The following is an 11,844-nucleotide window of genomic DNA, read 5'->3' on the forward strand; positions in this document are numbered from 1 at the left end:
CATTATTGAATGGTCACAGTTTCAATAACTTGCAGGAGACTGTGAAAGGTCACTATATGTTCTATCATTTTGCTGGGGCTCAAAATCGATTCACTGCAAAGATGCTGTGTAGGAGAATGTCACATTGCTAAGGGCAGCCAGCCACCCAGCATAAGGGTGTTGCTGGATATTGTAACTTCTTCACCCTTCGCCAACCCTTTCCCTTGGAAAATCACCATTTGCACATTAAAGCCTTTGCAAAACCTTGCAATAAGTAAGTTTGTTTCATTTTGTTTAGCTCGATGTTTCTCAAACTTATTTGAGAGCAAACATTTTTCTCATGGCACAAATTATACCATGAGACACCAGTCTGAGAGACAACGGTTTAATATTTAACTTATAGAATGATTATGAGTAAAAAGTCATTTAAACAAATTTTTGCCCCATTTAATCTAATCTTTAAATATGACATTATATGCAATGATAATATTCTTGAGTTGAGCTGTTCCAAAATTTCCAAGACTCATCTTGCACAAAAAGTACATACAAATCATCTGCAAATATGATATTTTCTTTTCTTCATTTCCCATTTTTATAAATTTTTTTCTGTGCTGCATAACTATTTCAGCAATTTTACACTCTATTATTTATGTTACTTTATTTGTTCCTTTAGCAAACGCATCCGTAATGTTCACTGTATACTATTCTAAGTGCTTTATTAATAATGACACATATAACCTGAGTTAGGTAGCATTATTATGATCCCAATTTTACAGGACAGAAAACTATAATTTCGTATGATGACAAGGGGTTCTTGCCTAGATCCTATTTTCTAGGAAATTGCCACCAATATTTTTCTTTAATCATCTAACTGGTTCTAATTGTGCATATAAACTTCATATTAAGTACAAAAAATAAAACTCTTCATTCTTTTTATTTGTTTTTAATATTTTCTTTAGTCAACATTAAATATTAAAATGTGCTGATTGCCTTTCTTAGCCTCCATTGAGCTAATCATGTTTTCTATCATTTTTCAGTTAGTATTAATAAAGTATTATGCTAGCTTTGTTTTACTGAGGCCAACGGTCCTTGTTTATACCGGATTATTCGTTTCAATTTCAATGTGTTATGTTTTCTGCATTAAGATTAAGATGCTTTTCTAAACTCATAAATGAATTGAACAACTATTCTTTAAGGTGGGGGGAGTGCGAATCATATTTACATCAACCAATTCAATATATAAATATTGAAGAAGTGGTTCCCCTATGACTTTGTGCTATACACCATAGGACACAACAGATTCAAAATAAGCATAATATGAGAGAGGAGTGGGAAGAAAAGCCATATGGGGGGGGGGATCATGTTAGAGAAGACAATGATTTTGAGAACTTTATAAATGCTCAGAATCTGTACAACTTAACATTTGTCTTCTATTACTCCATTTTGGTTTCCCCAAAAGATCTAAAATATTTCTTAAATAGAAGAGGCCCCAGATCAACTGAGTGAACACACAGCAAAGGTCCCTCTGTAAGGGCAAAGTCTGCATCCATCTTACTGGTGGATACATGCCCACCAGCTAGCCAAGCGCCTGGCACAGAGTACGATAAATGATTATTAAAATAATTATTAAAAATTATGAGCCAGGTCTTTGACCAAACCAACTTGTCAAGCTGCCTTTAACAATGCAGGGAAGCTAGAGACTTGTTCAATGGGTCATCAAGAAAAGAGATATTGTAAAGACTTCATGTTCATCTGAAGTCGGTCTGGGATGGGAGGGAGCCAAAGGTTTGGGGAGATGGGGACAGGACAGTAAACAGTCTCCAGGGCCTGGAGAAAGAGAACAGGACCACAAGGCTTTCTGGCAGCTTCTATCCGCCTGGAGACAGATCTGAATGTGTCTATAGCTCCAGGTCCCCCGCCTGGACCTGGTAGGTGGCCCTTTGCATCCCCAAAGCTCTCAGAGCTTGTGGGGTCAGGACATGCACAATTAGGAAACATAGAAAATGTGTCACCTCCTATAATTATCCCTGACAAGCCCTGAGCCAATCCAGTCACCTGGTACCTAGTGGGCAAAATACTTTCAGATTCTGGGAAACAGTTGTCATATATGGACTGAGTAGACATGTCCCATCAAGTGAGCAAACTTGCCCCATCCGCTTTCCTTTTTTCTTTCCTTACTTATTCATGCCTTCGTGGCATCCCCACCATTTTTTCCACCTTCCCCTCACCACTCACTAAATCCTTTTCTCCATTCCAAGCCCTCTCTAACTTCCCCTGTGGGTCCGATGCCCTTAAACTCCCCACTTTTCCACCTCAAATTCCCCTGGGCCCTTTGACCTCTCTGCCTGCCTGCCCTGTCAACCCCCCTCACCCCTTCTTCCCCTGGGCTTTTACTAGGACGCCGCGGGTGGCTGTGGCTTCTGTGGCTGTTGCCTTCTCTCTCATCTTGGTGGGGTCCACAGCCAGCACTCCTGTTGCTCAGAGATGTGGAGGCAGTTGCTAAGAGACAGTGAGACGTCAGTACCTGGCCCTCGAGGAAAAAAAAAGGGAGCGAAAAAGGAAGAGAGGAGGGGGAAAGAGGGAGGGAAGGGGGAGGGAGGGGAAGACCTGGCGGAAGCCACAAACCCCAGCAGCCTCAGCACCAAGCTGAGTTTCTGGAAGAAGCATTCGGATTCTGTGAACTTTCTCCTAAGCATCCTCCCTCTAATTCCCTTTTTTGGGGGTAAAAGAAGGGGACCAGCACAGGGACCACAGGACGGGAAACCACCGAGGATGCTGCCTGGGGATCCAGGATCCAGGATCCATGGAGGAGGAGAGGCCGGGGGAGGGGACAAGCCGGGGAGGCAATCTGCTCTCCCGAAGCTGCAAGCGGGGATTCCGGCATGAGGGAGGGAGCCCCGCGTCCGCTGCAGGTTGATGGCTGTGTCCTTGGAACAGAGTGAGTGGGCTCATCGGGGGGCCTGCGGGAGTGCAGGCAGAGACCTGGGGGCTCAGAAAAATGAGTCCGGAGAAAGGGGAGATGGGGTGATATCCTAGGGGGCGGGATTGAGGCTGCTTCCAGCCTAGCGGGAAGACAGGCAGTGCCAGATGAGGGGATGCAGGGAGGACAAGTGAGGACAGCAGGTGAGCACCGGCGAGGCGGGCGCGAGGGGCTGCGGAAGGTGTAGGGCGGATGGCAGGCTGAGCCACCGGGGGTGTCGCCCGCCCTGTCCCTCTGCCTAACCAAGTGTGGGTGTGGGCTCAAGCTGCGGGGCTGCGGGAAGAGTGGAGTATTTGTGGAAAAGGATGTTGGGATGAGGGGCGTGAAGTGGGGATGAAAGATGGTGGGGGGCAGGCTGGAAGGGGGCTCCAGGAGTGCATGTGCAGAAGGAAGCTGGAGAGAAAACGGGAGGTGTGAGCGCAGGGCAGGGCAAAATGTGGAGCCACAGGAGAAGAATGGTGTGTGTGTGTGTGTGTGTGTGTGAGAGAGAGAGAGAGAGAGAGAGAGAGAGAGAGAGAGAAATGCTAAGAGGGTCTGAAAGAGATGTGCAGTCAGCCACAGTGTACATGCATTTTTTTCTTCAAGAGTTGTTCAAGGGTGGGGCGTGTGGCGCTGATGGAGCCGGGGCTGTGAGAAGAGAGAAAACGCATCCAGCCCAGGACAGACACTTAGGAGGATGACTGCAGGTGGAGGCAGGGAGGGTTAGTGGGTGACAGCCGTGTGAGATTGGTGCCTGAGCCCGCTGTTGCCACACCTGAGAGACAGTACGCAGAGAACTTTGTGGTCGGTGGCAAAGAGAAGGGAGGAGGGGGCCAGGAGGCTGGCCTGGGGGACCGTGGGGAGGAGAGGGCGCTGGATCTCTCTTCCTGAGTGTTTTCCTTGTTGACAGAGCGAATTCTGCCTCTGCCTGCTGAACACAAAGCTGGCTGAGAGAGGCTCCGGCTTGGGAAGTCGCCAAAGCCCCCAGCTGAGGCCCACCCTGTTGTACTCGAGGACACATGACTCTTTCCAGCCTCAGTGGCCCAGATGCTTGGGGTCCTCCACTCCCTGCTGATTTCAACAGACACTGAGGCTGAGAATTCAGGCTTTTAGGAGGCACATGGAGACCCACTTCCCCCCAGGCTCCCTGCCGAAAACGCCCACCCCAGGACCCCCTTGGACTCGAGCCCACCAGGCCACCATGGGAATGGCCTCTGAGACCTTGATTGCTGGAGACCCAGATGCAGCTCTGGCCTCGTAATCAGTCCCAGACTTGGGACAAAGCTTTGGGATTTTTAGATGTGCCAGGACCTTTAAAAGCCACATTTCATGTCCTTCACTCCCCCCTCCTACCTCTCAGATACGGTACAAAGAGGACGCACCAGCAGTCATGGGTGAGAAGGACACGAAAGGTCAGCGGGGACCCTTCCCAGACCTGCAGGCAGCCGGTCCAGCCCCGTCCTCGTTTCCTTCCTTTCTCAAGTTTTGATCCATTTTGCAGACCTTGGAGGACCTCCGCTCGGGTCAATTGCCCCCCCAGGCTCCAAAGAGGACTTTCTGAGGCTCTCACCTAGGGATTCCTGTGGCGCTTCAAGGCTCCCTGGAAAGCCTAGAGCCATGACACCACGTGCCGAGCAGCCCCACCCTCCAGGGCTCTGGCCCCTGGTGTAGCCGCCTCCCTGTGCCACTGACTCTCAATTCCACGGACATGGCCCCAGTCCCGATGAGCTCCGTTCAGTACTGCTGTTGCCAGCTGCCTAAGATGGGTGACACCTGGTCCCAGCTGCCCTGGCCGGGACCCTCCCACCCAGCCCTGTTCCTGGTCTCCCTCCTCTTGACAGCCGGCGTGATGCACGCGGACGCGGGCACCAGCTGCCCGGTCCTTTGCACGTGCCATAACCAGGTGGTGGACTGCAGCAGCCAACGGCTCTTCTCCGTGCCCCCGGACCTGCCCAGGGACACGCGCAACCTCAGCCTGGCCCACAACCGCATCGCGGCAGTGCCGCCTGGCTACCTCACGTGCTACATGGAGCTCCGGGTGCTGGATTTGCGCAACAACTCCTTGATGGAGCTGCCCCCCGGCCTCTTCCTTCATGCCAAGCGCTTGGCACACCTGGATCTGAGCTACAACAACCTCAGCCACGTGCCAGCCGACATGTTCCAGGAAGCCCATGGCCTGGTGCACATCGACCTGAGCCACAACCCGTGGCTGCGCAGGGTGCACCCGCAGGCCTTCCAGGGGCTGGTGCAGCTCCGCGACCTGGACCTCAGCTTCGGGGGCCTGGCCTTCCTCAGCCTCGAGGCCCTCGAGGGCCTGCCGGGGCTGGTGACCCTGCAGATCGGAGGCAACCCCTGGGTGTGCGGCTGCACCATGGAGCCCCTGCTGAAGTGGCTGCGGAACCGGATCCAGCGCTGTACGGCGGGTAAGGGAAGGCGCAGGACTGGGCGGCCCCGGCGCAGGGCTGGGGAAAGGGGTAGCGGGTGGAGGGCAGGGTACCGATCTCTCTGAAAGCAAAGACCACAAAGAATAGAGAGGAGCTTACAGAACCTGAGAGCCTACTGTGTGCCCTGATGTGTGCTCGCCTCTCTGTACGCCAGCTCTTTCACTCAAGTATTTGTGGAGTCCTGGCTCTGCGCGCTGGCGACCTGGGACTCCATTCCTTAATGAAACGGCACGCCCTTGCCTCTGTGGCACTTATGACCTAAAAAGGAAGAAAGACAGTAAACAAGTAAGAACAGCTAATAATAGCATTTGATGAGCTTTCGCCATGACCTAACAATATGGTGTGCATGATCTCCTCGGACCCCCACTTTGATTATCCCCATTTTGCAGACGATGAAACAGATTTAGAATAAGGAAAAAAAGTAGCCCAGAATCACTTGTTTAGAAAGCGACAGAGCCAGGGATAAAACCCAAGTTTATTTGACTTCCTAAGCCCTGTTCTACTCTACCAGACTGCTGTTTAAGTGTTCTTGGTGCTGGCAAAACTCTCCAAGAAATAGAAATGGCTAACACCATTTATATCCGTACTCACTATCTGTCATGCTCTATTCTAAGCATATTACACATTTTAATTCATCTCATCCTCACATGAACCCTAATGAGCTCCCCCACTCTACAAAGGGGGGAAACAAAGGCACAGGAAGGTTCAGTAACTTGCCCAAAGTCACAAAGTTGCTAAGTGTTGGAGTCAGGAATCCAACCCCACCGTCTGGCTGCCCTTTGGCTGTATCTTTAAGAGTCAGGTCCTAGGCTACCAGGAAGAGCCAGGGCCTGAGTTCTGGGCTGGCTGAGGAGCCTCTGCACAGTTCCACAGGCCTGAGCGTGGGATGGAGAGTCGAGAGGAGGAACTGGGATGTGACAATTTAACCAGCCAATCCCAACCGGAGCTGGATTGGAGGCTGAAGAAGCCTAAATCACACAAGCTTGATGGGCCCTGGCCTCACCCAGTGGTGCCCCAGGCCTGGCCCCGAGGCAGGCAATGTTTCGCTGTGGCCCTTGCCTCCGTCTTTCCTATAGGGCAGCACTGAGCCCTGGCACAAGCCCCAGCAGCAGAAGGACAGGAATAGCTGGAGGCACTACCCAGGGGCTTTCCCAGAGCCTGGGCTCTGAGTGTGTTCAGAAGTGATGCTGAATGAGGTAGGAGGGAGAAGAGGACTGAGTGGGGAGCCCAGGACCAAAATAGTTTGGAGGAGGGAAGGCTGTGGGTCACGATTCCCATGTTTCCACAGAGCTGTGGGAGGATGTTCTCTGGGCCCAAAATAGCTGGGGACTGAGATGGGGCAATGGTAGGGGGCATGAAGGGGAGGCCGCCTGGAGCCATCTCCCCACCTGCTCAACCTTCGCAGGCTGCTTCTCTTCCCCTCTCTCTTGGGCACTGAGGATAGAAGGGGCACCCTGGGATGCTAAGCTTCCCCCTCACCCAGGCTCCTCTTTTTCTGGGACCTCGGGAGCTCCTGCTGCTTCTCAGAACAAGCACTGGCTCCCCGTGAGCAGGAGAGGGGTCTGAGATCCCACCAGTGCAGCATCATTCAGCACATACGAGGGACCCAGGCTCCAGAGAAGGAAAGTGTCCACAAAGCCACACTGAGGAAGCAAACAGGCCACAGCTTGAAACCTTGTTCCTCCACGAAACACATTTCACACCACGCCACACCCAGAATATTTCCTCCTGGGGGCGAAGAACTTGCCAGTGTAGGCAGGGTTAAGCAGCCCTCTTCCTTTGGTCTTTTTCTGCTTCTTCTTCCCTTTTTTCATGGGATTCCCACTACTATTCACGGGGTTGGGACAAATCCCAACACAGAGCAACGTGTCCGTGGGATATACTTCGACTTTAAGACTAGTTCCTTGACTTACCAGAGAGTTTTGTCAGCACCCGGCTCCCTTCCCGCGGGGTCCTGCCAAATGCCCCCAGAGACTCCTTGGGTGGTCCACACCAATGGCCCTCGGTGTCCTCACATTCCCCAGCTTCATGCTGTTTCACCACCACCCCAGTCACACACACAATAGACTTGGGAGTTTGGCGTCTTCCAGTTCCAAGAGAAGAGCCCCTTGATGGTCAACTCCAGAAACAGTCTTGTCCTGGGCAGAGGCTGGAGTATGTGCATACAGCCTACAGGGACCACCCGACCTGGGGTGGAGCAGGTAGCCTTCTTCTTCTTAACCCGACTCCCTATTTTTAAGGCAAATGATGCTCATTCATTTTGGTCAATCCAAATTCATTATTTTATTCTTTGCTACCAAAAACTGAATAGCATTTTGTACCATATAATTTAGAAAACTCCCTCACGGTGACTCTCCTAGATAATTAAGTTAGATTATCTCGTTTTTATATATCCCCTTTCCTCATGAGAGCCAGAAAGGCAAAAAAAGGACTTGCCCAAGGTGAGAGCTTGATTAATATTTATCTGCTGAATGAGAGAAGGGCAAGACTGCTACCTGCATGCCACTCTTACTTCTAAGGCAGAATCTGTACGATGAAACTGACGGCAATCGCCGAACATTTATACATGTGACCCTGGAAGGATGACGTGGGACAATCGATGATGGAGAAAATAGTAACCCACTGAAGGAGAAGCTCTCTCCTACAGAAGTCCACATACAGAATATGCCCCCTACCAACCTATTCAGAAAGACAAACAGGAAAATAATAAGAGCACTTACATAGTACTTACTATATACCAAGAATATATCATATATATATATGTATATATAAATGTTAACTCATTGAATCCTCACTACAACCCTATGAGATAGATATTGTTATTATCCTTACTATTATTATTATGTTACAGATGAAGAAGTCAAGACACAAAAAGGTTCAATAACTTACCTATAATCATACAACTAGAGAGGGATAGAGAGGGGATTTGAACCCAGGCCAATAGCTCTGTACTCTTAACCCTACACTTTCTGTATCTGGAAAAGCCACATGAGGTAGTCAAAAGACCCAGTACTTCAGAGTTGGACAGTCATTCATTCACGTATTTAGTTAACAGAGATTCATTGACCACTTATGGACAGGACATAGTGCCGATGCTAAGGATATTATGGGAAGTGCTTATATTCAAGGGGATGCACATAGATAGTAAACAAGCTGTCAGACAGTGATAAATACTATGGAGAAAAATTAAGCAGAGTAGGTAAGATAGGGAATGCCTAGAGAAAGATGGGAGTTGCTCTTTTATGTAGAATCAGAAGACAAGGCTTCACTAATAAGGTGAGATTTGAGCAAAATCCCGAAGGGAGTGAGGGACTGAGCTGTGCAGTGAGTCAAGGGAGAAGCATCCTCACAGGGGAACAAATGCAATGGCACCCCTCTCCGCCCCAAAAGGGGACATGCTTGGAGTGATGGAATAATGACCACGGATATGCATGGGTGAGGCAGAGTTAGGAAGGAGCAGTGTGGAAGAGATAGGGAAGAGTCCTCGCAGCCCCAGGTGAGGACCTCGGCTTTCATTCTGTGGGAAGATAAGAAGCTGGGGGAGGGTTTCAAGCAGAGAATGACATGACAGGACTTCAGGTTTGAATGGCTCACTCAGCTGACTGTGTTGAGATGATTTAAGGGCAGAAGCCCAAAGACCAGTTGGAAAGCTATTGTAAGAGATAATGGTATCCCACAGAAGCCTTAGTGGTACCATTGTTAGTGGCTGTCGGACTTTAGGCAAGTTAATAAACTCTCCTAGCAATAATGTCCACATCTATAAAAATAGGTAGAAAAAAATATTTGCCTCTAGGGCTGTTGAGGGGACTAAAGAAGGTAAGTAAAAACATTGGTACAAAAAAAAAAAAAAAAAAAAAACTCAGTAAGAAACTCAACTTCCCCTGGGTGAGGTGAGCATGCTCTATTCCATTCTCTCTCCCCCAGGCACCTCACCCTCCCTGGGTTCTCTGTTACAGATTCTCAGCTGGCTGAGTGTCGGGGCCCCCCTGAAGTGGAGGGCGCCCCACTCTTCTCTCTCACCGAGGAGAGTTTCAAGGCCTGCCACCTGACCCTGACGCTGGATGATTACCTCTTCATCGCATTTGTGGGCTTCGTGGTCTCCATCGCATCCGTGGCCACCAACTTCCTCCTGGGCATCACGGCCAACTGCTGCCACCGCTGGAGCAAGGCCAGCGAGGAGGAAGAGATTTGACGTGGGTGCCTGGTGCTCCTTCATGCTGCCAATCACCACTGCCACTGACCTCCAGACACCCTCCCCCAGCCCCGGCTACCTGGTCTGGCCCTATAGTGACCTGGCCACCTCCATCATAGCTCAAGCAAGGTTAGGGAACTACTTTTGAATGAGCTTTTACTGTGAGCCAGGCACTGTGCTAGGAACTGACACTGTCAGATGAGTCCACCGAGTCCCCGCCCTCAAGGCACTTCCCTCGGTTAGAGGAGAGAGATTCTGAAACTATTCCCCTTTAAGACAATTTGTCATCACTCTGAGCACAAAGCTGTGGGAGTGCAGAGAAGGGGCCCTAGGCTGTGCCTCGAAAACTCCAAAAGAATTGCAAGAGTAGAGGCGATTCGTGAGCTGGGTCATCGGAAACTGTTTTGTCAACTAGACCAGGAAGGGTGGACATACACAAATGATGGAAGCCAGAACACGCGTGGTATGTTGACAACCGTGAACAACCCCTGTGACTTCAGTGTACAGAGGGGAGTGACACAGGACCAGAGCTTTCTCTCTGACACCCAATCTGTGTCAGAGAGACAGTGCTTGGGGCTGCCTGCTATTGCCTCCGGAGGCTGAGAACACCATGCCAATCCCCCTTGGCCGCCTCCTCCCAGCAGCTACCAGGTGAGACCACCTCCCAGTTACTGCCCCCCCATGCAACATCATCCGTTATAGCCTGCTGGCGAGGTCCCAGGTAGCAGGCTGAGGATGGACACCTTCAGTGCCCTTTCTCCCACCCCTATCTCCTGCCTCTCATTCCAGCTTTGGCTTCAGAAGAGAGAAGCAAGCAGGAGGCCCAACAATGGGGCAGCAAGAGTCCTGGCACTAAGGGACTCCTAATTTCATGACTGTTCTTTCCACGGTGTTCACACCCAGAGGTCTCCCCAGGAGTGTGGGCTGCAGCCCTGTAGCATGATAGTACAGGACCAAAGGGGGAGAAAGCCACCACTGGGGCGATAATAGGAGGATTTGCTCTTTCTTCTAAGCAACTCACTCATTTATGCCTAAGGGTGAGAGAGCTATTACTTACTAAGCACTTTCCAGTGTCAGGCACTGTGACAAGCTCTCTCCACAGACAATTCCCTTTGATGCACACAACAATCTTTTGAGGTGAGTGTTGTAGTTCCCATTTTTTACAGGGAAGATTAAGGCTCAGAGAGGTTAAGATCATGGGCTACTTAGGAGCAAAATAAGTCTGTGCTCTTTTGACTACCCCATCCGAGGTGAGGAATATCACAGTTCCCTCTAACGTTACATAAATTCAAAGTTAGGTTGGGCTGCTGAAGCTCCTCATAAGCGCCAGCAACTCTTCTGGGCACTTTTACATCTATAGATTCATTTAGTTCAGTTCTCACAGCAACGCTGCCTGCTGGTTTTTATTATTCCCATTTGACAGATGAATTAATTGTAGATAGTTGAGTATCTTACCCAAGGTTATCTGGATAAACTTTAGAAAGAAGGTGATACGTAGCTCCATTCAGGAAAATTGTGTCTAATCAGTTGGTCAAAACTCAAGTAACTTCATGTGCAAAGCACAATTATCATCATCATCATCGCCATCTTCATCTTCATCATTGGTGTCATTAGCTTTATCATTTTTCTGTATTTGTTCAACGTTGGACAGCTCTTGAAGTGTTTTGGTATCATTCTCCTTGACTCTCCACAACCCTGTGTGGGAACCAAACAAACATCATTATTTCTATTTTACATATGAAAAAATAGAGACTCAAGAGTAAGTATGACTTGCCCAAACAGCAAGGCTGGGACTTACCTCCAACTCAGTTCTCTTTCCAACACCTGTCCCAGGTGCTTGGGGAAGAGAATATCTAAGACAGCTAAGTAGTGGGGCCCTAGGATTCAGCAGCATGAACATCCCAGTAGATCAGCTAAATAAAGGGCAGTCAAACCCAGCTGCTGTACATGTTTAGATATGCTCACAGTAGGGCAAATCGCAGCCGCTGAAACATAGAAGCAGCACAGATAACATCTGAGTAAGAGTCACCTGCCTTGCAATGTGTAAATAATGCATTAGAAATGGTGTCCATTTGAAAAATAACATTTCAGGAAACAGGAAGCTGTATTAACCCCTCCTACTCAAGCCCAGCTAAGTCGTGTTGAAAGAGATACAAAAGATGCCTGATACAAAACAGCTGTAGGTGAGAACCTCTGCACAATAGGGGGAGATGTTAAGGCACAGGCCAACATGTTGGCAAAGCTGGCCAGGGTGAGAATTAAAATGGGTT

General features: G+C 49.5%; 1 protein-coding gene across 1 annotated transcript; it reads left to right on the forward strand.

Moving 5' to 3' along the window:
• Window positions 1-4,465: 4,465 nt before the first annotated feature.
• LRRC55 (leucine rich repeat containing 55) lies at window positions 4,466-9,606 on the forward strand. Its single transcript, XM_016133207.2, has 2 exons — window positions 4,466-5,361; window positions 9,339-9,606. The coding sequence occupies exons 1-2, from the start codon at window positions 4,647-4,649 to the stop codon at window positions 9,572-9,574; spliced, it is 951 nt and encodes a 316-aa protein (XP_015988693.2). The 5' UTR covers window positions 4,466-4,646; the 3' UTR covers window positions 9,575-9,606.
• The last annotated feature ends 2,238 nt before the right edge of the window (window positions 9,607-11,844 follow it).

This window comes from Rousettus aegyptiacus, unplaced genomic scaffold (genome assembly GCF_014176215.1).
Source record: "Rousettus aegyptiacus isolate mRouAeg1 unplaced genomic scaffold, mRouAeg1.p scaffold_m13_p_5, whole genome shotgun sequence".
NCBI classification, from domain to species: domain Eukaryota; kingdom Metazoa; phylum Chordata; class Mammalia; order Chiroptera; family Pteropodidae; genus Rousettus; species Rousettus aegyptiacus.